This window comes from Nannobrachium achirus, assembly GCF_963921795.1.
Source record: "Nannobrachium achirus genome assembly, chromosome: 5".
NCBI classification, from domain to species: Eukaryota; Metazoa; Chordata; class Actinopteri; order Myctophiformes; family Myctophidae; genus Nannobrachium; species Nannobrachium achirus.
In genome coordinates, this window is record NC_137814.1 from 10216740 (window position 1) to 10244006 (window position 27267).

The 27267-nt window shown below is 43.9% G+C and overlaps 1 protein-coding gene across 1 annotated transcript in view; it reads right to left on the bottom strand.

Moving 5' to 3' along the window:
• Nucleotides 1-1517: 1517 nt before the first annotated feature.
• LOC308285685 (protein APCDD1) overlaps nt 1518-27267 on the bottom strand; it is a 31826-nt gene continuing 6076 nt past the window's right edge. The window contains exons 2-6 of the mRNA XM_080726530.1: nt 17333-17498; nt 13535-13745; nt 12193-12546; nt 4045-4366; nt 1518-3009 (exon numbers count right to left, since the gene is read on the bottom strand). Coding sequence (XP_080582656.1) covers nt 2534-3009; nt 4045-4366; nt 12193-12546; nt 13535-13745; nt 17333-17498 — 1529 coding nt within the window. The 3' untranslated portion in view covers nt 1518-2533. The remainder of the gene's footprint in view (nt 3010-4044; nt 4367-12192; nt 12547-13534; nt 13746-17332; nt 17499-27267) is intronic.

Genomic DNA, 27267 nt, shown 5'->3' on the forward strand with positions numbered 1-27267 from the left:
GTTTTGTGAGAGGCCAGTTAATATACAGGATCTTCATGTTCTGCTGCTTTATTGTCAACACAGGATCTACTGTTTGGAAAGAAGTTCATTTATCAAAATGTTTTCGTTTTATTCCTTCTATTGCACAAGTGCACTGTGCCATGATCATACTGACAAAACGGGATGTTTTCACGTTACATTTACAGTTTCGAAGTAGAGCTTCTTAACCCATCACAACCGGGAAAGGCACTTTTGATTTTTGCGTTGGCTATAAAAAAAATAGCAGACGTACAAGCTCACAGCTAGTCGCTTCGTGCCGCGCCGCGAGCCTGTAGGCTACATCTGCTATTTTTGAACATCTTTGAAAAAACTTGAAATTTTGATTGTTTTTAACACAAATGTTCTCTTCTGGGGGTCCCTGGCACTAAAAAAAATCAGATGAGGGTCCACAGCAAATTACATATCAATCTGCGTGGTCCGTGACATTAGAGAACTACTGCATTAGAATTGATTGATTGATTGAAGAATTTATTAGAAGTTTGCAATAGAAAAAAGTACAGTTTCATGACAGTACAAATCACTGGTACAAGGTCAACTAAAAGGAGATCCTAGAAAGCCGAGGCTTATTTCCACTAGCCTCGTAAACCAGTCTCTTCCTGCCAGATTCGAACAGAAGATGGGAGGAGTCAGTTTACTAGGCTATATTTCCACAGGAACCACACTTTAAGTATCTCATATAACATTGAAAGACAGACGGATAGAACATAGTACTTTATCTAGGATAATATCAGTTTCAGAAAGCATTTGTAGAATCGGCCTCATATCAGGTCTTAATGGGTAACTTATAGAACTATTTTACTGTCTGTGTATGTCACTCTGTCTGCCTGCAAATCTGTCCACCAGAGGGTGCTCAAAACTCACTCTACTGACAACACCCTCAACTATGCACGCCTCTAGGTTGCCTTGTTTCCGCTCGGGTACAGTACGTCGCTGTTCTTTGTGAGGAGGACACGCTACAACTACACGTATTTGCTTCTGTCACACTATCAGAGTCGCTATGGTTTTGGGAGCAATTTACAGTACATGACTGTATTCCAAAGGAAAACCAAGCGACGCTAATGTCGCCCTACGCCCACAGGAGCAGTAAAGCGTGCAAGCAGTGGAAATGCTTAAAGGCCGTCCACAGTCCACACACCAAGCTCTATAACTATATATCGTTCACCACTGTCGTTGCCATAGTTGTGGCGGGCTATCCGCTTGGGTCAGAATGATTTTCAAAACAATATCTTGATAGTAACAGTCAGGGGGCGTCACACCAAATTCTGGGCCCTGGGTACAAGGATTCACTGCGGGCCCCCCATGAATGTTAACTATTGAAAAATAGCAGATATACAAGCTCACAGCGCGGTACCGAGAGTGCCGCGCTGCGAGCTTGTAGATCTGCTATTTTTGAAAAGTTGTGAAAATGTGTGCAAGAAACCTATGTCAAGGACCCCCAAGATGATATGTATTTGGCCACGGACCCCGATCTCAAAATATTTAGTTCCAGGGACCCCCAGAAGCAAAATTTGAGTTAGAAATGTTCGCTTAAAAAATAGATATATTCAAAGATTTTCACACATTTTCAAAAAATAGCAGATCTACAAGCTCGCAGCGCGGCACTCGGTGCCGCACTGTGAGCTTGTATATCTGCTTTTTTTCAATAGATAAAGTTATTAGGGCCCCTCCACCTTGGGCCCCAGTAACTCAGTCCCACTTTCCTACCCCTTGTGACGCCCCTGGTTACAGTGCTTGGTGAGGATGTCTGACAGTGTATCCAGTCAGTGAACAGAAAACACAGCATATAATAGCTTCTGTTGCATCAGGAATGACTTGGTGATTGAGTGATATTTCATCGTACAAAAGATGACGGATAGCAGTGCTACAGGTGCTACTACTACTGACCATTACATGGAGGCATACAGCAAAGCTATGTTAAAGAAGCTGTGTGTACTGTCATTTTCCCTTTTTTTTAAACTCAAGATCCTGATGTCCCTCCAGCATACAGTATCTCCTCATCTGGAGATACCGGGAGGTTATTATCATAGATTATTGTACAAGTAATGTTTTCCACTCGCAGTACTGAGACGATAAATGGATTTTCCTGTGAGAAAACATATGTTGTACAAAACACATTCTCAAGTGGGTGATTGTGTGTGGATACAATATACCGTATATAGGCATCTCAGAAATCTGTGTCTGTGTGCAAACAGACATGTCTTAGAGTTTAAATCCACTCTTCACTAAAGTGCAGTTAGTTACTGTGGTGCAGCAGTGTCAAATGTTTGCTGACACTGGCTAGTTTCCACTCACTCTCCGGCTTGTTAACCTCCAGCGGCCATCGCAGAAAGAGAGAGAAAGGAGAAAAGTTTGAAGTGCGTCGTTGGATTCACAAATGTACGTATCTCACTGGGGTGGAGTCCGCTTGTGAATGAATTTCTCCTCCTGTTGTTCATTGTTCTCCCTCCTTTGTGTCTCTATGTACAAAACCAAAACGGGACCACCTCCCCCCGGGCTAATGCCACCGGAGGAGGAACAGAGTCAGGGCCAGCGCGGCGAAAGCCAGCGCGGCATCTCTCTCTCTGCCCTGCCGGTGTCGCCCTCTGCACCCGTTCCTGAGCCTCTGGGGCCGGTCGTCGTCGTCGTCGTCGCCGCCCGCGCCGTGCTCCGATCGCTGGCTGCTGGAGGAGCACTGCACCAGGGGCATCTGGTAGGAGGTGGCCCGCTTCTCCGGCCGGTCGGGGCTGGAGCCGTCGCTGGGCCGCTGGCCGTTGTAGAGCAGGTAGCGGCCGTGGGCGTCCTGCTGCATACGGAACAGCTCGTACTCGGTGTGCGGCAGGCGGATGCCCAGCGCCACGCAGCCGTCCGTCAGCGTGACGTCCTGCTCCACGCCCATCTGCCAGGAGCCCTCGGCGCCGCACTCGTTGCCGTTGAAGACGTTGAGGAGGGACGTGGTGGCCAGGTCCATGGGCCTCACCCGCATGTGGTTCACTGGAGGAGGAGGAGAGAGAGAGAGAGAGAGAGCTCTGTCAGGTTCACGTTTTAAAGCTGCGATTTTAACCCATTAAATTAGGCCGGAGGCAGATTCTACAAATGGCCTTCTAAACTCAAACTTTGTTAATTGTCAACGACCCCCAAATTGATATACATTTGGCCACAGACCCTCCATCTGAAAATGTTTTGTGCCAGGAGACCCCCCCACAGAAGAGAAGATTTGTGTAAAAGAAAAGTCTAAAGTATTTTAACCAATCTATACGGTAGAGTATGTTAATAGTAATACACTATAACTAACACAATTGCGATAGTTGTGTTTGGTGTCCCTGGCTGCTAAGGTAGGACCACAACTGGTTGACAAGCGGTATTGCGTGAAACTCAAATGGAAATAACACACCTTCTCAAACATGCTCTCACTCTGTTATACCTCAACAGTAAAAAAAGAATTAAGTGCACTGCTTGCGCAAGGGACCTGGGTTTGAATTCCAGGACATGAATGTTACACAGTACAGATTTAAGCTTAATTTATACTCCATTGCACGGGGGAGTTGCCTGCCAACAAGTTAGCTTGTAGAGCAGTTCTTTTTGGCAAGCAACACATGAAAATGAAGCTTTAGACAACATATAAATTAGACTTTAGTCTTGATAGCTACCCTGCCCAGCAACACAAAAAATTCCAGACAACCTCAGTTCATCTTCCCATTCTTGTTCTATTATTGCATATACAGGCAACCAAGAGTGACTTGCGTGAAAGTCACAACACCCACTTAAGAGAATTTATGTCCCTACACTGCAAAAACTATGTTTTACTCTTGAGAGTGTAGTGTCTCAGTAAAATGTCTTCTATCCGTTATTTTGGAATGGGATGGAATAATGCAACTATAGAATATTGGAAGGAAATATGGGAGCAGGGTGGCAAGGGATGACGTGATGCAACCCAGGCAGGGAAGGAAGCAAATTTCAGTATCCGATTAAATCCCAATCATGTGATCTACTTCACACATAATCCATCGTGGAACCCAGCTACTGTACCTTTGAAGACAAACTCGGTTCCTCCCATGACCCGCGTGGAGTGCAGCCCCCGGCTGTAGCGTCCGCGGGCGTAGATGGTGAAGGTGGGGTGTCTGCAGATGGGGTCGGAGTAGTGGTAGTAGTGGCCCTCCCAGGTGTGGTTGTTGTCGTGGAAGATGAAGTGGCGGGTGAGGAAGAGGACCTCGGGCCGAACCTCGCAGCGCTGGCTCACCCACTGGCCGTACAGGCCCACGGTCAGGTCGGCCCGCGGCGGCAGGATGGGTGGATGGAACTCGTCTGACCGGTAGATGATGCGACAGGCGATGCAGCCGTGGTCGTGGTTCTGGAGAAGAGGAGAGACAAAAGCCTTTGAAAATGACATAATTAAAGCACTTATGCCCTATATTGTTGCTGTCGGGCAGAAACCTCTTATCTCCATATTCTAACTTTTTGTGGTCTTTTCGTGCAGTTACGCCCTACTTGATCATACTACAGCAGTTACACCCTACTTGATCATACTACAGTTACGCCCTACTTGATCATACTACAGCAGTTACGCCCTACTTGATCATACTACAGCAGTTACGCCCTACTTGATCATACTACAGCAGTTACGCCCTACTTGATCATACTACAGCAGTTACACCCTACTTGATCACACTACAGCAGTCACACAAAAGCATCAAAAATAGCAGATCCACAAGCTCGATACTTACGAGCTTGTAGATCTGCTACTTTTGCTATTTTTGAAATTGAATCCTGACAAGTTAACACATATGGTGCCAACCCTGAGTTTCCCGAGTTTGTATTGGTACCAACGCTGTGCCAACCCCGAGTTTCCCGAGTTTGGGCCGTTTTTGAAGAATTTTTTTTTTTTTTTTCAATTCTTTTTTTTTCAAAAATGTTTTTTGGACCTCCAGAAATGTGTTAGGCATGATCGCGATCGCGAAATTGCATGTTTAACCCCCATACCAACCCATTCTTTCAAACATGGCAGCCATGTTTGTTTACATCTGAAGAAAACATAATGGCTGATAAATCATGAATGCCTGAACGGATTTCCAAGCAGATTTTTTTGTTTGAAAGCTGTGAACAGTGGGCACACACGTGGTGCATCATCTAGGCATGGGCGTGCACGATCCGTGCACTATAAATTACATGGAAGTCTATGGAGACCATGGCATCAAGGGACATTGAAGAGAAAAAATCATGGCACCAAAAAAGTTAAGTAACAGGTTTGGACATAATGAGGTTTCCACCCGAAAGAGACAATATACTTTGTTGTACAATTTATAAGGCACCTTTGTCCAAAGCACTTTACAAAGTGCATTACATTAACACACACAGAGGAAGCCATGCATGGTAGCAAATACCTGCTCATCGTCAGCGTCTTGCTCAAGAGCACTTTGACAAGTAACGAGAAGGAGCTAGGGATCAACCCGGGAACCTTCCGATTCCCAAGTGGCCGCTCCACCTCCTGAGCCGCAGCAAAATTAGACAATCTGCAAGCTCAAAAGCGTGTCGCATTGCAATGCCTTGTGTGCTTGTAGATCTGCTATTTTTACTATTTTGATTATGTGGTCATGTGGTTAAAGTACAATCCTCCTGTGTAATGCTGTCATGTTGCTATGTTAGACAAAGCCATGTTGAGGCTATTACAAAACACTGAACAGTAACATCGGTTGTTCAGGTATGTTGGCTATAGTTTGATTCATTGCACAGGCAAAATGTACCGATGGACATATGGAAGAGTTTTCGTCCAAAAATAATATGACGGTACTTTTCTTTTCTTTTTTCATCTATTTATTCCAAAAATGAACATATTGGTTTGGAATTAAACTCAAAATTTCATTTGATATGATCCACATGTCAGCGGTGAGGTAGTCAGTCGGTGGTTTGCAACAGCAGAGTTCAGATTGCCATTGGAGACATCGCAGAGACGGAAACCCCTCTCTGCCATCCTCTGTGTAGCCTGTCAGCGTTACATGTTATTTTAATCAATCACGGTCTGCGAGTTGTGTCATGAAATCTACACAAACGTCTCTCCGCTGCTGGACTCGAGTTGAGAGGTGAAGAGAGAGAGAAGGGGAAAAGAGCGAGAGAGAGAGAAAAAAAAGAAGAAACAATTTCCTTTGTGAGAAAACCTCAAGAGAAGTGATGGAATCCGGACAAGGTCCTGGAATTTTCTCAGGGCGATCACATGATTTACTGAGAAAGACAGATGTCTGATGCCTCGACGGCACTAACGCAGACAGCAGAGAGGCTGGTGGGTGAAACGTTGAGCGGCGTTGCCAAGTCTGCTTATTATGAGCGACTTTGGGCTTGTTTTTTTTCCCGTGAAGTCGCTTGTAAATATTGGTATAGTTGCGGGTTTGTGGTTGTTGTGGGGCTTGTTTCTAAAATGCTTATTTGGGCTTCCTTCCTGGAGTTGTTTAAACCAGTTCGTTTAAACGGGGTCCTTGACATTTTCATGTCAAGGACCCCCTAAATTTATATGTAATTTGTCTGCATACTGTACCCCCCCCATCTCAAAATATTTGGTGCCAGGGATTCCCACCACATACTAGATTTGTGTATTTAACATTTTTAACAAACATTCCAAATTTTTCAATTCAAAGATTTATTTGAAAAAGCAGATCTGCAAGCTCACAACGTACCACAGTGAAATGGTCGACGTATACTATATGTGGTTCAAGTGCTAAAACGAGTTTGCATGGGCTTGTTTTCGTAGACCTGGCTGCTTGTTTCCGTTGCAAAATCTGGCAACGCTGGAAACAAGCGCATGCAGCCTTTAACATGATGCGCGGCAGAAGCAGCAGTGAGAAGAACCGGTCACTGGGACTCGTTTCATTCACTCTCATATTCATAAAAAAAGATGTCCCGTCGAGGCCCAAATGACTGTTAATCATATTCATCGTTGCACGACATGTCTGGATTTGTAGCGGAGCCTCCGGATTGGCCCTGAGAGATATGCTAAAGGAACCTCAGACTAGACAGCTGTTGGGCTCTCTGGCCAGAGAGAGAGAGAGAGACGACTATTACTCAGGCCTCGTGGGACGCGAGAGCTGGACATATTTATTCCCCCGTTGAACAAACGTGTTCCAAAGACAAAAAGGCCAGGGAGCATGGGGGGGGGGAAGTACATATTTGTTATTCGAGGGTGGTCAGAGTTTTTAGAGCCACTTCCCCAACCCCCTCCCACCCTCCTTTCCTCTGTCTTTTCCCCCCAGCAGGGACGTGCTGGGCCCCTGATTCAGCCCGGGAAAAAGAGTTGGAGAGGCCCTCATTGTGCGCTATAGAGAGAGATCTCTCTCTATAGCGCTGCTGCCACTCAAAAATTTGCCATTTCAGATCATGACAAGTGACAAGCAAGTGGGCCAATATGAGTTATATTTCGTCATTGTCGGGTGGAAACCTTGTATGTCCAAAACCATTTTAAAAATGATTTAAACTAGTGAAAACAGCCGATCTACAAGCACACAACGCCTCGCATCGCGAGGCGTTGTGTGCTTGTAGATCTGCTGTTTTCACTACTTTTGTGCGACAGCCTTGTATGATGAAGCAGGGCTTTGCAAAACAATTTACACATTTGAAACTTGGAGATAGGTTTTCTGCCTGACAGTGACGATTTAATTGTTGGCCGCCCAGCCTCTAAACTGGAACGAAGGCCGACATTTTATTTTTAATTTTTTCCTAATGGCCGGCCTGGACCGGCCGGGAATGAACCGGCCGTTCGGGAGTTGTCCCGCTTTTCCCAATGGCCAGCACGTCCCTGCCCCCCAGACAGCGTTATGCTCGCTGAAGAGATTTAAGGGCTGCAAGACAAGGGGGCCAGTCCTGGCAGAGGAAAGGCAGGAGTGTTCGGTGCATTCTTTCAGCTGAAATAATTCCCGTTCAGGTCCATATACCACCTCGGTGTGAGGGGTTAATGGAACCACTGGAGGAGAGGCCTCTCATGAATCCTGAACTATGTGTGTATGGAAGCGGTGTCTCTGTGTATGTGTGTGTGTGTGTGTGTGTGTGTGTGTGTGTGTGTGTGTGTGTGTGTATGTGTGTGTGTGTGTGTGTGTGTGTGTGTGTGTGTCTGGGGGGGGGGGGGGGGGGGGGGGTAGTATGGTACTTATTGCATGTGTGGAAAAGATGTTCCAGCTCTATAGGAACTCTCAGCTCATAAAACAGAGACTTGCTGACTGCACTGTAAAACTACAGGGCTTCGTTCCCAAACACCTCTCCTATAGTCTTAAAGTCATCTTGTGATGCAGTCAGACTAAAGTCTGATTCAGTGATTCTCAACCTTATTCATTTCGAGGACCCCCAGATTGATAATGCAATAGGTCACAGGCCCCCATTTGTTACGTTTAATTTAAATTTTATGTTCTTTTAATCTCTGGGACCCCAATCTACACTGTAAAATCCTTGGTTAATTTAACTCTGAGAGTGTACAAATGGAACCAAATGTGGTTCCATTTGATTCGATTTGGATCCATTCGATTTCAGGATTTAAATGAGCCTTGTGTTGTTGTTGTTGGACAAAATTCTTTGCCTTATTCAGAACGACTGAAAACCCACTCACTCACTCTTTATTGCCTATAATTGTTATTTAATCATTTATGTGCCCTCGTCGTAAAATAACACTACATCAACAACACCAAGTCTGCTGCTTTGCCACTTGCATCACTGCTTCAGACTGACCCAACAACGACAGCCACAAATGAACACATTTTTGGCCCTGATGGATCTAGCGGGCTTGGGACCAGCCCCCGGGCACACACGCCACTTAAGATTAATGAATCGGATAGTTGCCATGGAATTATAAATCCACCCCCCGTCCAAAATGAATAAACCAATAAACCTCAAAGCGGTGGTTGTAATAGAGATCCAAGTTTGTGGTAGGAGGTACTGAGGGCAACACAGGGGGATTCATATGTTTTCACCCCTGTGTTGTGTGTATGTGTGTGTGTGTGTGTGTGTGTGTGTGTGTGTGTGTGTGTGTGTGTGTGTGTGTGTGTGTGTGTGTGTGTGTGTGTGTGTGTGTGTGTGTGTGTGTGTCTACATTTATCTGTCTGGAGTTAATTGATTCCTAATTGCTACTCGTTGTCTTTTGGTATGATCCACATGGTATAAAAGGTTTAGTTTTGTGTTGGACAGACAACAGACCACAGCCAGGGCAGAGAGCTGCAGGGCCTTAGTTGGAGGTATTAAATACTAGTAAGACGCCTCAGGCCATCCTGCCAGTGTTGTATATCGGACCAGTTACCCATATATGGAGACCCCTGGTACCCATATATGGAGATATGGAGAACATATATTGGGAGTCGGGACCAGTTAGTAATGGTAAAGAATTATTAGCTAGTGTCAGTTGTTTAAAGAGAAAGTGCTTTGGAAACAATTTAAGTCAACTAAACTGCTTTTGGTCATTTGTTTCCCATGCATCTTCTAAAAGTAAGACTTTAAGACACAATACAATAATATATCGTCATGTCGGGTAGAAACCTTGTATCTCCAAGTTTCAAATTTGTACGTGTTTTCGCGAAGTATATCAGACAAGGCTGTCGCACAAAAGTAGTGAAAACAGCAGATCTACAAGCACACAACGCCTCGCACCTGTGCTTGTAGATCGGCTGTTTTCACTAGTTTAGTTAATTTTTTTAAATGATAAAAACGAACAGTATTGGACATACAAGGTTTCCAACCGACAACCACGATAAGTAAGTACAGTATATGTCTCTGAAGTGGACCTTTATTTTCACCGTAGGTCTGTTTTTAGCCAAAAAGTACAACAACACCTGCTATGGTTTCCGCAATGCTCTGATTATTCCAGACACAAAGCAGAATGTTACCAGCCTGACATCCTATTGTTCTTTTATCCAGAGTGAAAAAAAGGAGAGAGAGAGAGAGAGAATGAAAGAAACAAAGAGAGCGTGTAAACTTTGATACAGGCCTCAGGCATGCATGAAATCAGACCTGGTATGCACTGTGGAATAATTCATAAAGGCCACATGATTCCAAATTCTAGGAATACCACATGTTGATCCCTCCCAGAGATAGGCTGACAGGGGTTTCACGTTGCCCTCCCTGCGCGGGCCAGGGGGGGGTTCCTTCCAGAGAGAGCCTGAGTGTGATGCGATGATGAGTGCTGCTCCGTACTTTGTTTATATTATGATCAGCTATAGGCCCCTATCGCCAACCCTCCCCCCCAAGTACAAATGGATGTTTATTTAGACAGAGTTGAACAGCATCGCGGGGTAATCTCTGTAAAGGGCGACGGCTAAAGCTTCATTCTAGGATTTCATCCAGCGGAGCAACTGCTGCTCCGGCAGTGTAAACAGTGAAATCATATCCCGGGCCGAGGACAGCGGATGAATGGGCCCTTTCTTAATATTAGATTTAGAGAGATGAGGTCGGTATGTGCACCAGAGGGTCGTGTGTGTGTCGCCGAACGTGTTGGGCTTACAATGGCAAAAATGCGATAAGCACAAAAGTCTGACCGGGGAGGTCACATGATATTTGTAACTTGCAACAACCTCGTCGTCGGGTATGGTGTCAAATACAGAGTATGCTATACAATCAGTGTCAGGTATGGTGCCAAATACAGAATATACCATACAAGTCAGTGTCAGGTATGGTGCCAAATACTAGATACTAAATGGTCTCCAGTCCCTTGTTCTGCACATACTGTACCCCATTGCTGCTATAAGAGAGTTGTTACTAAGCACTGTTTCCCAGTGGATCAGGAGCCATTGTGCCCGGGTAGCTCAGTCGGTAGAGCTCTCGCCTTTGGACCACAAGGTCATGGGTTTGATTCCGGGCACCGCCAACTCAGCGTATGAGTAGCATGGCTTGGCAAGCTGTGCGGCAAGTACTGGGAGCTGATGGTAGGTGTGGCGCTCCACCTCAGCAGTCCATCTCCCAGGGGTCTAGCGCATTGTAACGGGGACAGACTCCCGCGTGTTACCGGCTGATACCGACAATAAGCCACTCCCGACCTACTCAGGAGCCATTTGTGGGTAAAATTCTCATCTTCTTTTCCTACATTAAAAAAGAAAATCTAAAGATGTTCCCCTCCCCCCATGTATTATATATATATATATATATATATATTAAGAATTGCACACATTTTAAAACAAACATACACATCTGACAAATTCCATGAATTAAAAAAATATATATAATTAAGAAGTAGTGAAAATAGCCGATCTACAAGCTCACAACGCCTGCGTGAAGCCTCTCTTTTTGTGTCATGAGCTAAAATGTTTGGGAACCACTGCTATACAGTTCTTGCCTTAAAGAGGTTTCATCACATGCTGGTATACAAAACCCGAGGGGGCCCCCCTTGAAAATTAAATAAAGTTTGAGAACCCCACATCGCTCTATAGACCGATTTCCAGTGCACTGCAGTCAGCCATGCCATGCTGCGGTGTAACTCTAGTCTGTTGATACGCTGAACGAGGACTTACAAAGATGTTCGACAGAAATGGATAAAAATATCAACACAAAGGACTTTGTTCCCACAAAAAAGAACAGCACAGTATAGGTTTTAGAAACGTTTAGTTAGCTATACTCACTCCTAATGTTAGCATGCAGCCTCGGGAAGCCATGTGTGTTGGTTTCCCTGGTTGTACGTAGGGCTGTGGTTCTCAAACTTGGGGTCCCCAAGTGGGGTCCCCAAATTATTTTGTGGTGTCCCCAGATGATTAGCTTAATGTAAAAAAAATGTCTCACTCAACGATAAAAAAAAACCTACATAAGGGTATACAGGGTATCTTCACATTTATAAAGTGACAATTTAAGGACGTTTTAATACCAAACTGGCCAAACTGTCAAATATTAAGTAAGCAAGAGGCGAACATGGTGAAAATAGCAGATCTGCATGATCTACAACGCCTCGCACTGCGAGGCGTTGTGAGCATGAAGATCTGCTATTTTCACAATATTTATCTGTGGAACCGAGTCACATTAAATCATGTAATACCTACAATTCCAAGTGCTTGTCAGGGGTGGGCGTCCCCAGTTCATATATGTTTATTTTGGGGGTCACGGCCTCAAAAGGTTTGAGAACCCCTGACGTAGGGGTTGAAACCGCAGTAATGGCGGCACCCTCCACAGAGCGGTGCTCATGGAAAACAGTCTATAGCCGGGAACCAGCATCCACCACTACTACTGACATACCTTGGCGTTCTGCAGCGCGGCCTGGTAGCTGGACGGCCGGTAGTACATCCTCTGGGCCGGCTCGGTGTGGATGTCCCCCAGGAACAACTCCTCCACCAGGTGGTCCAGGTTCTGGTGGAGGTACTGCTTCTCCACGCGCAGCAGCTGCAGCTCGTGCATGGCGAAGTTGAGCTCCCGCGAGCAGTCGCAGCCGCCGTCCTCGCTCCACAGCTCGTAGATGACGTTGGGCTCCCAGGGGCCCTTGTTGTTGTTGTTGTTGTTGGTGGCGCCGGGGCCCCGCGCCACGGCGCCGCGGCAGCTGCGGTTGAGCCGCTGGCTAAGCTCCTTGGCCACGGTGGCGGTGTGGCACACCACCTGCGTGGTAGGGATGTCAACGGTTAATCTAAAACCGATGGATTACCATTCAGAAATTGTTCGATTAAAGTTATACCATGTAACTTTTTTTATAAAACAAATCTTAAAATTGTCCTAACTGTTAAATCGCTAAAGTTTTAGAACACCCACTCCGTTATTTTCAGCTTCTGAAGCCTTCTCTTTATATGTTTTCTATGAGCCGTGAGGGGGGGAGAATTTCGTGGCAAAATTGCGTCATCATACACTACCGGCCAATCACAGCGAGGGTTATACACTGCCGGCCAATCACAGCGCATCTTGAAGTGGGGTCGCTATCACAATACGGCGGCCATATTTGTAGGCGCCCGTGTAGCTTGCCTCAACATAACAACAGCATTTACTCGGCGAAGGAGTCAGTTTCTCCGGAATGCCTGAACGCACAGGAACCAGGGACCCCTCTAAAGATAGATCTCGGCGAGGTGGAGGCAGGTGGTCCGCGGCGGTCCGCGGCGGAAAACGGCCGAAAGACGCGGACGCGACCGCGGTTTGCTATAGAGCTACTGACCTCTAGGTGAGCAACTTACACAGTATAGCTTTAAATTAAAGATTATAATTATTTTTTTTTTTTTGTTTGTTTGTTAGTTTAAAAAAAATGTTGATTTATTGATTTATTTATAACCTTTTTTTTGGTGGGGGGGGGGGGCACTGCAGAGGGCAGGTGTGTGTGTGTGTGTGTGTGTGTGTGTGTGTGTGTGTGTGTGTGTGTGTGTGTGTCTGTGTGTGTGTCTGTGTGTGTGTCTGTGTCTGTGTCCAGCTGAAGCTCGTTGACGCGTCGCTCATTAATATCATATATAAATCAAGGCAATTATGTTCTGCACTCGTTTTTGATTTTGGACAAGAATCTTCCTTTTGTTCCAAAACCCCCCCCCCCCCCCCCCCCCCCCCCGCTGCGTATCAATCAATCAATCGACGAGGGTATCAACTTTCAATGGATCATGTGCATCCCTACCTGGGTGCGGTGCAGCTGGTAGTCGGCCTCGGTGCCGCCGCGGATGATCCAGGAGGCCTGGCGCAGGCGGAGGCGGCCGCGCACCACCAGCGTGTAGGTGGGCGTGGTGCAGTGGTTGTCGCCGTAGTAGAACTGGTGGGCCTGGAAGGTGTTGTTGGGGTAGAAGCGGTAGGAGCGCGTCAGGAACTCTGGGCCCGGTCGCACCTCACAGCTGTGTAGACACGGAGACCAAGAGAGTATAGATCTGGGCTCCTCAACGGGGGGTCCGGGTTCCCAAACAGTGGGTCAGGAGGACCCTTTGTGCCATACATGGGCAACTGGCGGCCCGGGGGCCACATGCGGCCCACACCTTCACTTAATGCGGCCCGCAGGTTAATACCGGAATACTGAATATATTATTGATTTCAGCTGTTACAATTCCAAACATGACCTGCTTTCATTCCGTCAGTCTATATTAGTAGCTTAATTAATGACTAGTATAGTAGTATTAAAATGTATTTTTTTATGTCCAATGTATTTGTATTTAGGTTCATAAAGTTAACATGAGTATATAATTAAATGCGTTTGAAATTAAATCAAAATGTTACATTTCAGGATTCCAATTAAGAAATAACAAAAAATTATTCAGGATTCCAATACAAAAGAAGCAAAAATAGCCGATCTACAAGCTCAAAACGCATCGCGCCGATCTACAAGCTCAAAACGCATCGCAGCGCGATGCGTTTTGAGCTTGTAGATCTGCTATTTTTGCTTCTATTGTATGCGATACTCGAATGACAAAGTAGGACGTAGCAATATGCAATGTGGCCCTCTGGAGTGAAGGTGGAAATATAGTGGCCCTCGCCATCATCAAAGTTGCCCACCCCTGCTTTGTGCACTTGTGGGTCACGGATCAATTTGTATAGGTCATGACTCTAATAGCCTCGGAAACCCAGACTTTTATTTTGGCGATAGGAAGAAAAAATAAAATGACTCTAATAAAAATACAAATTTCTTGTCCTACATTTAAAATAATATATATATATATATATTTCAAAAGTTTTTTTAAATAAAATAAATAATAATAATTGTATACTTTTTAAAAGAAACAAATGTACGAAATTCCATGAATACAAAAATAATAATTTAGAAGTAGTGAAAACAGCCAATCTACAAGCTCACAACGCGGCATGAAGCGACGCGTTGTGCGCTTGTGCATTAGATCTGCTATTTTCAAAAGTTTGGGTCCCGGGCAAATGTCTAATCTCTCTTTTGGGTCTCGAACCTGAAAAGTTTGTGACCACTGCCCTAGCGGTGCTCAGAGTTACTACAGGGGGGAGGGTCTCACACCAAGTCTTTGTGTGATAGAGAGGATCATTGTTTTTACATTAACCACTTGAACCCTAGCAGCCCTATTCTGAGGAGAAATCTTGCCAAAAATAGCAGGTCTACAAGTTGCGTGAGACGTTGTTAACTTGTAGATCGGCTATTTTTTGGCAGAAAGGTTTGGTGTAGAGGGAAAGAAGAGAAGGAGTGAAAGGTCAAGTTTACTAAGTATTGACGGTTTCAGTGGTTAACTATACATTAACAACTTGGGTGCCAAACTCGTTCAGTAACGAGTTAAGGCCACTAGGGGTCACCCTGCCAAAAGGAGTTGTCTCGTTCATGAACGAGACAACAAGGGGTTAACTTGTACAGCTCTACGTGCATGCTGTGACCTGTGAATGACTCTTGTCCATACGTCACCCCGTAGCTCAGAGAGAGAGAGAGAGAGAAAATGGATGCTCTAGGCTGCATTGATTTCCATTCTAGCCTGAAACATAAAAAGGGCTTTATCTATGAATGAGGTGAAAAGAACGGCAGGGAAGCAGAGATCTGATTGTTTTCACGGCGACACTTTACCGCGATGGTCGGCCGCGGTTTGGATTTTAGTTTCGCGAGCGTTTGTAAACAAATGGATTTTCTTCCTCAATCGTCAGCGGACACTCACATGCACACGCACGAAGCTTCCGAGGCTCTTCAAAATAAAGCGTGAGTGAACGGCGGCAGCAGCAACAGCTAGAAATGTTAGAAACCTGAGCATCCCATGTGTTAACATGAATCCAACAAACACTGATGACAGTGCTGTCAAGCAAGTCTATGAAATCTATGAAAAAGTTGAATCTGCAACACAATTGTATACAGTATGTAGTGGTGGTCCCTGCTTCACCTCTCTCGCTAAGTGGTCCTTTGGCCTGAAAAGACACTGAAGACCCCTTGGTATAGATGTTCAATAACACTCACTTGCAGACATTATATGAATTATAATGATGTCCGTGTGTGGGATCACAACAACAGAGGCAGCTCCACTAATCATCATCAACGTAGATTTAACACTAAACAAGGCGCTAACTCGTTCTCCTGCTATACCATCAACATGTGGAACGCCCTTCCACAAGCCTTAAAGGAGAGCAAATCCCTAGCCTCCTTCAAAATTGGTATGAAAAGTCACCTTCAGACAGCTGCTACCTGTGACTTGTAAATAGACTAAGCCCCCATGCTCCCCCCCCCCTTTTCTTTTTTTTCTGCCTTTGTATTTGATGTTATGCTTTTGAAACTGATATTATCCTAGATAAAGTTGTTCGGATGTTCTATCCGTCTGTCTTTCAATGTTATATGAGATACTTAAAGTGTGGTTCCTGTGGAAATAAGCCTCGGCTTTCTAGGATCTCCTTTTAGTTGACCTTGTACCAGTGATTTGTACTGTCATGAAACTGTACTTTATTCTATTGCAAACTTCTAATAAATTCTTCAATCAATCAATCAATCAATACACGGCAAAGCTAATCCAGTGTGTCCATCTAACTCTGAGATCCCGTCCACACAGAGAACTATAAGGGTAACTATAATTATACCGTTTTAAACGTTGTTTCCTACTCAAGCGGATGGAGGAGTACCACACCACATCTATAATGACAGTTGTTGAACCTTATCGCTGGAGTCACTTTCAAGGCTTTTTGGTGAACGATGAGAAAAACGCTGCCGACCAATCACACTCCATTGGAATTGACACAGTGTCACATTCGACACGTCATGTTCAACATGTTTACTGAACATTATCCTTCATTCATAATTATCATTCTTGGTGTGGAGTGGACAGCCACAATCTTTACTACACAATGAGAGTTGAATTAACACCATGATTTTTCAGTGTTTATGGAATGGAATGAAATGGAACGAAATGTCACTTTCAATCAAAATAGTTTTTCAACGAAAATTGAGTAAAGTGAAGACCAAAATAGTAACACTATTTTGGGTCTATGTTCCTGAATTTACATTATAATTTAAATGTAGAACATCAGAGGAGAGACCTTTACCTAAAATAGATATTGATATGTATTTGGGTCCACAGAGTTACTACAGGGGGGCCACCATCCACCAAATCTGTGTGTGATGGGAACTTTAGTTTTGTTTTGTACATCAACCACTTGAACCCTATGCATTTCTATTCTGAGGGGAACATTTACGGAAAACAGCCAATCTACAAGCTCACAACGCCTTGCACTGCGAAAGAGAGTTTGGTGTAGGGGAATAAAAGAGTAGACAAAGTATTGAGGGTTTAAGTGGTTAAGTCTGAAAATACACATTCATCCAACACTACACTGCACATTGACAGTGCTGTCAAAACAACTCTATGAAGCCATCTATGAAATCTATGAAAAGGTTGAATCTGCAACACAATTTCATTCAATACGTAGTGGCTTAGTCTCTCTCTCTCAGCTAAGGGGTCCTTGAACTGAAAAACCATTGAAGACTCTTGCTCTACAGCATAACATTCACCTGGTTGACACCCAGTGTCCCTCGATGTTAGGAGGCATCTGCACGGTGATGCGGGCTCCATTGTGAAGGTGTTTGAGCATGTGCTGGCACTGGGAGTCCTTCACTGGCCGTCCAAACGTCTTGGTCCTGCTGTCGGTGTAGTGCAGAGATGACCCGTCACCCCAGCCTATGGAAAACGACAGAAAAACAGCCAAGCACCAATAGTTTAGCTCAGGTGATACAGTACCGGTATATCGCCATTGTCGGGCAGAAACCTCTTATCTCCAAGTTTCCAATGTTCCAATGTTCCAAAGTTCTGTTCTCCAATGTTTTCTTTTTTTTCGTAAAGTAAAGCCCTGCTTCATCATACTAAAACTACACAGTCGCACAAAACTAGTGAAAATAGCAGATCTACAAGCACACAACGCCTCGTGGTGCTTGTAGATCTCCTATTTTCTCTATTTTAAATCATTTTTAAAATCATAAATACAAAACGAACGGTTTTGGACGTACAAGGTTTCCACCCGACAACAACAATATGCAGGCCTATCGTCAGACACATTAACAACGTGAGACCTGAGGCTGATTCTACAAGTGCCTAAACCAGTCATTATTTCAAGAGTTTTCAAACTACAGGCCCGCGGCGCTGCACAAAGTGACGCGCTGTGAGCTTGTATATCTGCTCTTTTTGAATAGCCAATGCGAAAATCTAAAATGACACAAAGATGTTTTAATGTGTTGTGAGCTTGTAGATCATAACATGATGTCATAAAGACATGCCCAAAATAGGGACGCCAGGGCTGATGGGGTTAAATCAATTATCCTCAGTATACAGTACCTCGTCCATGCTGATCCAGAAAGGGTGAGAATTCAGGCTATAATATCGCCGTTGTCGGGTGGAAACCTTGTATGTCCAAAACTCTTCGTTTTGCGTTTATCATTTAAAAAATGATTTAAACTAGTGAAAACAGACGATCTACAAGCACACAACGCCTCGCTCCGCGAGGCGTTGTGTGCTTGTAGATCTGCTGTTTTCACTACCTTTGTGCGACGGCCTTGTATGATGAAGCAGGGCTTTGCTTTGTGAAAAAACGTACACATTTGAAACTTGAAGATACAAGGTTTCTGCCCGACATTGACGATATGGTATTGAAATAGTCCTGATATCCGTGTGAAATTATTTGTATTTATTAGAGCGTGGAGGAGGTGTATTCATATGCAAATTCCCGTCGATGTGCTTCATTCAAATTGCGGGACGATGAAAATGGAAATATAGATTATCGTCACGCAAGACTGGTGTTGCCTCAGCACTTCATTCTATTAGTCTGTGAAACCCATTTCGCCACTTAATTACAGGCAAATCTCCTGATAATGCAAAGCCACCTCCATAATGACTAAACCAGAAAGCAAACCAAAGCTTATCCTTCAGGTGTACTAAGGAATCATCGCTCTGAAGTTTAAGCCGATGTTTTGGAGTCTCCTCTCTGTTCTGTCGGTGACTTTGAAGTAATTTGTTGATCTAGTTCAGTCCACGTTACTCTTTTCATCACAGAGAGATTACTGGGCATTACCATTAATCTATAACATGCAGAACTCGCGGAGCTTCAATATAACATAAATCAGGTGTTATGCAGTCGGAGAATAAAATCTGAAAAGGTCTAAAACGGGATATTTTAATCAGAGCACAAGATGTTCATGACTGTCCAACTCCTCAACACAACACAGTACACATAGAGGATGCAAACAAACAAGTGCGTGCACGCGCGCGCGTGTGTGTGTGTGTGTGTGTGTGTGTGTGTGTGTGTGTGTGTGTGTGTGTGTGTGTGTGCGTGCGTGCGAGCGACTGTGTGTGTGTGTGTGTGTGTGTGTGTGTGTGTGTGTGTGTGTGTGTGTGTGTGTGTGTGTGTGTGTGTGTGTGTGTATATATATATAATTATGAATATAAATAGTTCATTCCCTTCCCTGTCAACATGCCATCCGTGCACCACATGAAATAACAATAACTCTTACAAAGGGAGGAGCTCACGGGGATAAAATATCGGAAATTAAAGTATTTTTCAAAGCCTGGGGGGCAAAGGATATCTACAGCCAAAGCAAAGCCCTCAAAGCTCACATTCCAAGAGAGATTTATCCCATATAATACTGTAATATCGTCAAAATCTACCTTGAAATATGAGGACTTTGCCATAAATGCCATTCTATTGAACCCCACTTGCCTGGCAATATCATTTAGCGCCTTGGAATGCTGGTGTGGCTGCAGCCACTACGAGGTTGATTTGAGAAAGGGTGCACACTGCACAGCCAAAATCCTGACAGTTATTTGAACTCTGAGTGCTCAATTACAATGGGGTAAGTGATTTCCTTTGGTTGAAATAAGTGTTAAATAGCTCTACATTCCAATAGTAACTGCATGGGGTCTGCCCGTCTCTCCACCTCTTTAGTAGACATAAAATACATTTTCAGGTGGGGATACCACCTTTATCCTATCAGGAGAGAGAACTCAAATAGGATAAAAAAGATAGTAAAAAAAAAAAGATCAGACAAAATTGGAACTGAAACGCTATCAATTTGAAATGGATCAGTTATCTTTATGGATAACATTGGTAGGCTATCCCGACCCGAAGATGTATGTTTCTGTTTTCCAAAGAGCTGGAGAGACCACTGTTTCTGATCAAATGTTTTATATCAACGATTCACTTTTTTATTATTTCTTTTATTTTTTTTAACAAAAACATACAACTTTAAAGGCCCATTTCCACTGGGCCAGATAAACAGATAAAACAAATATCTGTGACAGATATTTTTCCATTCAAGTGGATGGTAAGATACTGATAAAAAAAATATATATCTGTGACCGATATTTTTTATCTGTATCTTACCATCCACTTGAATGGAGAAAGATATTTTTTTTATCTGTTATCTGGCCCAGTGGGAATGGGCCTTATACACTTATTAAAAGTATAAAGTGCAGATCATTTTCAAACCTTCCTTGTGTTTACATTTGGGATGAGTGGGTGTTTGCGTTACGGCTCACAAAGCTCCAGATAACGTCAACAGAGCGTTATGTCATGTGTTGATATCATCCCATGTGTGTTTCTCCCAAATTTAGACACATGTGGAGGGGGGGGGGGGGGGGGGGCACTGGCATAAACAAAACGCCACACCCTGTTCCATGAACGTACACACTGTAGAATCGTGAGTGTTAATTCGGCTCTGAGAGGGTGGGTTTGTAGACTCCCAGAGGCGAATTAACGCTCACGATTAGGGATGGGGACGATACGCAATATTATCGTTTATCGCGATAAAAAAACACTCACGATAATCGTATCGTGGAGATTTCAATCATCGTGATATCGTCCTCCGTCATGCAATGGGATCAATTCACCTTTTATTTGCAGAGCTGCATATCTGGTACCATTTAAACCCTCTATAATTGCATGGTAAAAGGTACTTATAATAATATACGTACTTCATGCAGTCTTTTTTTCGCTCTCTAACAAATCTTTGCCAAAAAATAGCCGATCTACAAGCTCACAACGCGTCGCAGTGCGACGCGTTGTGAGCTTGTAGATCGGCTATCTTTTGGCAAAGGTTCTGCCCCAGGATAATGGATTTTGATTATCGCGATAATATCGTATATCGTGATTTCTTTTGTCACAATAATCGTGATATGACATTTTCATATTGTCCCATCCCTACTCACGATTTGTTTTAATTCCCTGTGTACTACACAGGGAATGGTAGGCCTACACAGTGTGTAGGCCTACACAGTTCGGTAGGCCTACACAGTGTGTAGGCCTACCGAACAGGCTCGACACCAGGAGAGGGAACTCAAAACACTTGATTACGACGATTCAAAGCCTTTGGCGGAGAACAAAGAGAACTGGAGGGATCCAGCTGTTTTTTGAGGCTCCGATGATGATACACACTATAAGATGATGATACACACTATACGATGATGATACACACTATAAGATGATGATACACACTATAAGATGATGATACACACTATAAGATGATGATACACACTATAAGATGATGATACACACTATAAGAGGAGGTTTTTATCAAAGGCTCGGGGTGTGCTGCTACACAGACAGACCACATCAGAGCGCCGGTGCTTTGTTGAAACACTGGACTCTCTAAAGCTTGCACATGATCCCCGTCCTCAGCTGGTGGCATTAGTAACGCTGCGCTGCTGCCTGCCACCGCGCTCATATCAAAGAGGAGAGGCTTTGCACTTTAGCTTTGAGTCTCTGGGAGTTGCTTTGGTTGTTGATACGTAGGCAACAACGGTCTTTGCATCTTCGTGTGTGTGTGCGCGCGCGTGCTTGTGTACTAGGTGTATGTCCATGTCTGTGTGTGTGTGTATGTGTCTGTGTACGTGTCTGTTCCAATTGTCGTTGCTATATTGTGAGTAGCGTGTAGTTATATTGTTATTATGAAATGTGCATGGGATTGTAACTATGTTGGCCTAATGCGTGTGTCTGGTTTTTGTGTGAACATGTGTCTGCGTGTATGTGAATCAGAACATGTGTATGCGCTTGTATGTGTGTTGCAGGTGTGTTGCCATTGTGTGTGTGTGTGTGTGTGTGTGTGTGTGTGTGCGTGTGCGTGTGCGTGTGTGTGTGTGCGCGCGCGTGCGTGTGTGCGTGCGTGCGTGTGTACATTTGTAGCACCTGCAGCAGAGTCTGGACCGCAGGAAAAACCCGGGGCCGCTGCCAACAGCTTGTTTTCACAATGAGCACAGCAGAAAGCAGCAGTGTGTGTGTGTGTGTGTGTGTGTGTGTGTGTGTGTGTGTGTGTGTGTGTGTGTGTGTGTGTGTGTGTGTGTGTGTGTAATTGGATTACTATATTTGCGAGGGCCAATTGTGTCCCCTCAAGCATAACAGAATTTTGTCGCTGTTGGGTGAAAACCTCGTTATGTCCAAACCGTTCCTTTAAAATGAATTTCTTTTCAAACCAATCAAAATAGTGGAAATAGCAGATCGACAAGCTGCCGATGCGAGGCGTTGTGAGCTCGGAGATGTGCTATTTTCACTACTTATGCGTGACGCCCTTCTATCATGAAGTAGGCCATTACATCTAAAACAATGCATGAATAGTTGAAAATAGGGAGCTAGATACGAGGTTTCGGGCCTGGCTGACAGCGACTAATTCAGAAAAAGACATTGTGTGAGGACCGTTTCCTCACAAGAGTTGGACTTAAGAATTAGGAAAAGATCCGGGTTTATACGGTTATAGCATGGGTCTTCAACAGGGGGTCTGGGACCCATAGGGGGTCCTCAGAGTTACTACAGGGGGGCCTCCAAATCTTTGTGTGATAGAATCTTTTGTTGATCTCTTGTAGATCGGCTATTTTCGGCAAAGAGCTTTGTTGTAGAGGGGAAAAAGAGCAGACTAAGAAGAGAGTGAAAGGTCCAGTTTATTAAGTATTGACGGTTCAATTGGTTAAATATCTGTAAACACACATTGACATGAATCCAAAATACACTGATGATTGTGCGATGAAACTATATGTAGGGGAGAGCCGCCTCAATTGTAACGCTTCATAATTGTAACAAGCACATTATCTCCTGATTGGTCAATGCCATCATGACGTCATCGCATCAGTATGTGACCAGGGCCGTAATGAAAGTCTCCAGGAAGTAAGAATTATTTGTATCCAGCCTAGACCGAGTTATTGCAGAAGAACTGGTATTTTTCAAAATGCATAAAAATGTTCACCTTGAGTATCTTTGGTCCGCAAATCTTTTCTTTAATTTTGCTGAGATAAAATCTAGATGGCTGTCTGAATGTATCTGTTCTTCATTAGTTTACATAATTTTAACTTGCTATGCATGTTAGTTCTGTTCTGTAGGCAACCTCAAAGCAGGGGTGCCAAAACGGTTCAATTGTAACACAATCTAACATGATAATATCATATTGAAATATTTGACATATTGGCCAATATTGTGTTCAGTCAGCTGACATTCAATTACAGTGTATTTTAAGTCAGATTAGGGATGTATAACATGTTGCATTAATCAAACTTGCTATTTATTTAGGTAATCAATGTATTTTCCCATGGAATTCACTCAAACGCTTAAACTGGTACATCTTGTAATATTTAATATATTCATAAAATATGATATAGTATCTTATCACACCCTTGGTATGAAAACAATGTAAAAGAGTTGCTTGAATGAAATATGATTGATTTAAATACAAAAATATTTGTTTAATGGGGTTCTTTAGCTGTGTTGTAAATCATGCTGTTACAATTAATCCCATGTGGGCTTCAAATGTAACATCGGAACAGCGCCCACTCTCGGTTTAATAATCAATTGAAAAACTTGAAGTGGTTTATGATAGCAGACATGTGTAGGTCCTTTGCCTGAAAATATTGGCTATGTAGGTAAAAGAATCTCTGAGTAAAATATTGAAATGTGAAAAACGTTACAATCGTGCAGGCTCTCCCCTATCTATGGGTTGTGGGGGTCCCTGCTTCATCTCTCTCTCGACTAAGGGGTCCTTGGCCTGAAAACATTGAAGACCCCTGGGTTATAGGATCAGGCATTTTGAGGTTTAGGGCTTGTTTGGGGTTGTGGGCTGTGACGTGCTGTGAGCTCCTAGATCTGCTGTGTTTAGGCCCTCACTGTATGTCTTGGCTACTACTTTCAACGCCGTCCCATACTCGTGATGTCCTCACGAGTATGGTAATGCAAACGTGTGTGTGTGTGTGTGTGTGTGTGTGTGTGTGTGTGTGTGTGTGTGTGTGTGTGTGTGTGTGTGTGTGTGTGTGGAGGAAGCCTGCTGAGATGTGTTATGTAAACACCGTTTTAAACCTCCCCACGGGTTCTTTCACTCACACACCAACCACACGTTTAATAACAGGTGAAATTCAGGGTAGTAGGACCTTGAAATACTACACACATGTACACGCACGCACGCACACACGCACGCACACACCACATAAATCCACATGCATGTGTATTTCCACACACATAGTGTAAGCATAGTTATATTTAGACACACACACTCTCTTTCTCATGTATGTTATGGTTATGGCCTTTACGGTCATAGCAAGCAAAGGATCAAAGTACAAAACACACACACACACACACACACACACACACACACACACACACACACACACACTCGCGCGCGCACAGCATGTAATGCAACTTTTACTGAATCATCAGTCGTTCGGGGGGGGGGGGGGGGGGTGCCATGTATTTATGTTCTGTTGCCTAATGTGTTTTTATAACTTGATTGCTGGCTGCTAAGCAAGTTGGCCCTCTGGGATCATAAGGATTTATTCAATACAAACAGGCATGCCCCGCACGCACGCACGCACGCACGCACACACACACACACACACACAAAGGGGTCAATCAATATGTCCATACACGGACAGATGTGTTCGTGGCAAAGACTTGCCCTTACTTGCCCTTGTCTAATTTTTGGTTTTAAACATATTTTTTTTATTTTGAACATAACACCCAAATACTGAGTGTCTCCAGGTTTTTCACAATATGTTTGATACTGATTTACAACAACACTATGGCACATTACAAGTCCACTAGTATTAGAGTTTTACTGCTTCTCAATGTTTTATTTGTAAGAACCCACTTAACTTAGACCCATTGTTATGGTCATTCAGGGCTATAGCTCAAGTGTTTCTGGTAATATTATTGTCCACTCATTTTGTAAATCCATGGCAAAAATTACATTTTGACAGAAATGTCCACCACAAGGCAGCATGGCCCACACACACGCACACACACACGCACACACACACGCACGCGCACTGTGCACGAGCGTGCGCACACACACACGCGCACTGCACTTGCACGCGCACACGCACACGCACGCACACGCACACGCGCACACACACACACACACACACACACACACACACACACACACACACACACACACACACACACACACACACACACACACACACACACACACACACACACACACTTTCATCAAGGTTAACTATCAATGTGGAATTATAAGGGATTTCAGTTAGGATTTGCAGTGTAACCCCTTCTGGACCACTTAGACTTTGAGGTGAGGGCATGAGGCAGATATTAGACTTCAGCCAAGACCAGAGTCATGCTGGAACACTAGAGCATTGGTTCTCAAACTTTTTCATGTCAAGGACCCCCAAATTGATATTGTATTTGGCCGCAGACACCCCCCCCCCCCCCCCATCTGAAAATATTTTGTGCCGCACTCGTTTGGGTACCGCCGGGCAAACGTCCAATCTCTCTTTTGGGTCTCGACCTGAAAGGATTGGGAACCGCTGTAGAGAACTGATTCAATCTCTCGTGAACTAGAATGAGCCACGCTGGAATATACTGCAGAGCTGATGGCATCTGGACAACAGCGGCCGGATATTATGGAAAGTCTGCTAAGTCACAGGAAAAGAGAGCACTGATAAGATGCTACTATCTCTCATTCATTACCACAGTGTTTAAACAAGACAGGGTCTAATGACACCATGGGTCTAATGACACCATGGGTCTAATGACACCATGGCTTCCATGCGGACCTGGGACTTCATGTGGCCACTGGCCAGTCTATGACGTCAGTCAGTCATCCATGGCGTCAGTCAGTCATCTATGGCACTAGGGCTGTCACGATTATGACATTTTACATGACGATTATTTGTCACTCAAACAATTGCGATTAACGATTTAATTGTGTTTTTGTCGTTGACAATTACATTTCTGCTTTTAAGTTGCACATGGTAGATATGACACATAATTACTGACATATTTGACAACTTTATACTTAAAAAAAGAACATTGATAGTGGAAATAGCTCATCGCGACGCGTTGTGAGCTTGTAGAGCTGCTATTTCCACTATTTTTGACCTTTTATTTAAATATATGAACATGGAAACGATTATGACTATTATGAAAAATAATCACGATTATGTCCAAAAATCACGATTAGACGATTATGTAATAATTGTGACAGCCCTGGATCAGGGTACTAAAGTATAATCTGATTTTTAGTAGGAATTGAATCTTAAAAAATAAATTTTCTTTCAATTGCCTGATATTCTAGCTCCATCAAAAAATGAAATATTGGTTCATTTTCCAATTTCCGAGCTTGCAAAAAAATCAGGAAATTGCTTCAAATTTTCTCAATTTTTTGAATGTGTGATTCATATTTTGTCATTATTTGATTTGGAACCAACAAAGGAAAAACATCTTTAAAAAGGTGTTTATTTAATTTTTTACCCATTACAACTATCAGAAAATGGGCCCGTTTTTCCAATGTTCTAGCTTGCAAATAAATCAGAAAAATGCTTCAATTTCTGAGTGTGTGATTCGTATTTTGGCATTATTTGATTTAGAACCAACAAACTAAAAATAGGCCCATTATTCAATTTTCAAGTCCAGGAAAGAAATTGTCATCATGAATGTCACGTGACCACGTGTCAAGTCACATGGTACACAACTTCAAAATAAAAGCTGTAGGCTAGTCTAACATCCAAGTAATAGGATCAACAGGCAGGCAGGCAGGGGGTCCATGAGGGGTTTACAAGGGGGTCCATGGCTGGTTCCCAAAGCGTGGTTTGGGGACCCCCAGGGTTTCTATGGCTGATTCACAACAGCCTGGTACAGCCATGGCTGGTTCCCAAATTGTGGTTCGTGGACCTCTGGATGTCCATGACGGATTTCCAAGGGGGTCCATGGCTGGTTCTCAAAGTGTGGTTCGGGGACCTCTGGGGGTCCCTGAGGGGTTTCCAAGGGGTCCATGGCTGGTTCCCAAAGTGTGGTTCGGGGACCTCTGGGGGTCCCTGAGGGGTTTCCAAGGGGGTCCATGGCTGGTTAGCAATAAGTGTAATAGTGTAATAGGTGAAATAGTGTAATAGTGCATTACGTGTAATATTGAAATAGCATACATGTTATAGTGTAATAGCGCAATAAGGGTAATTGTGTAATATTGTA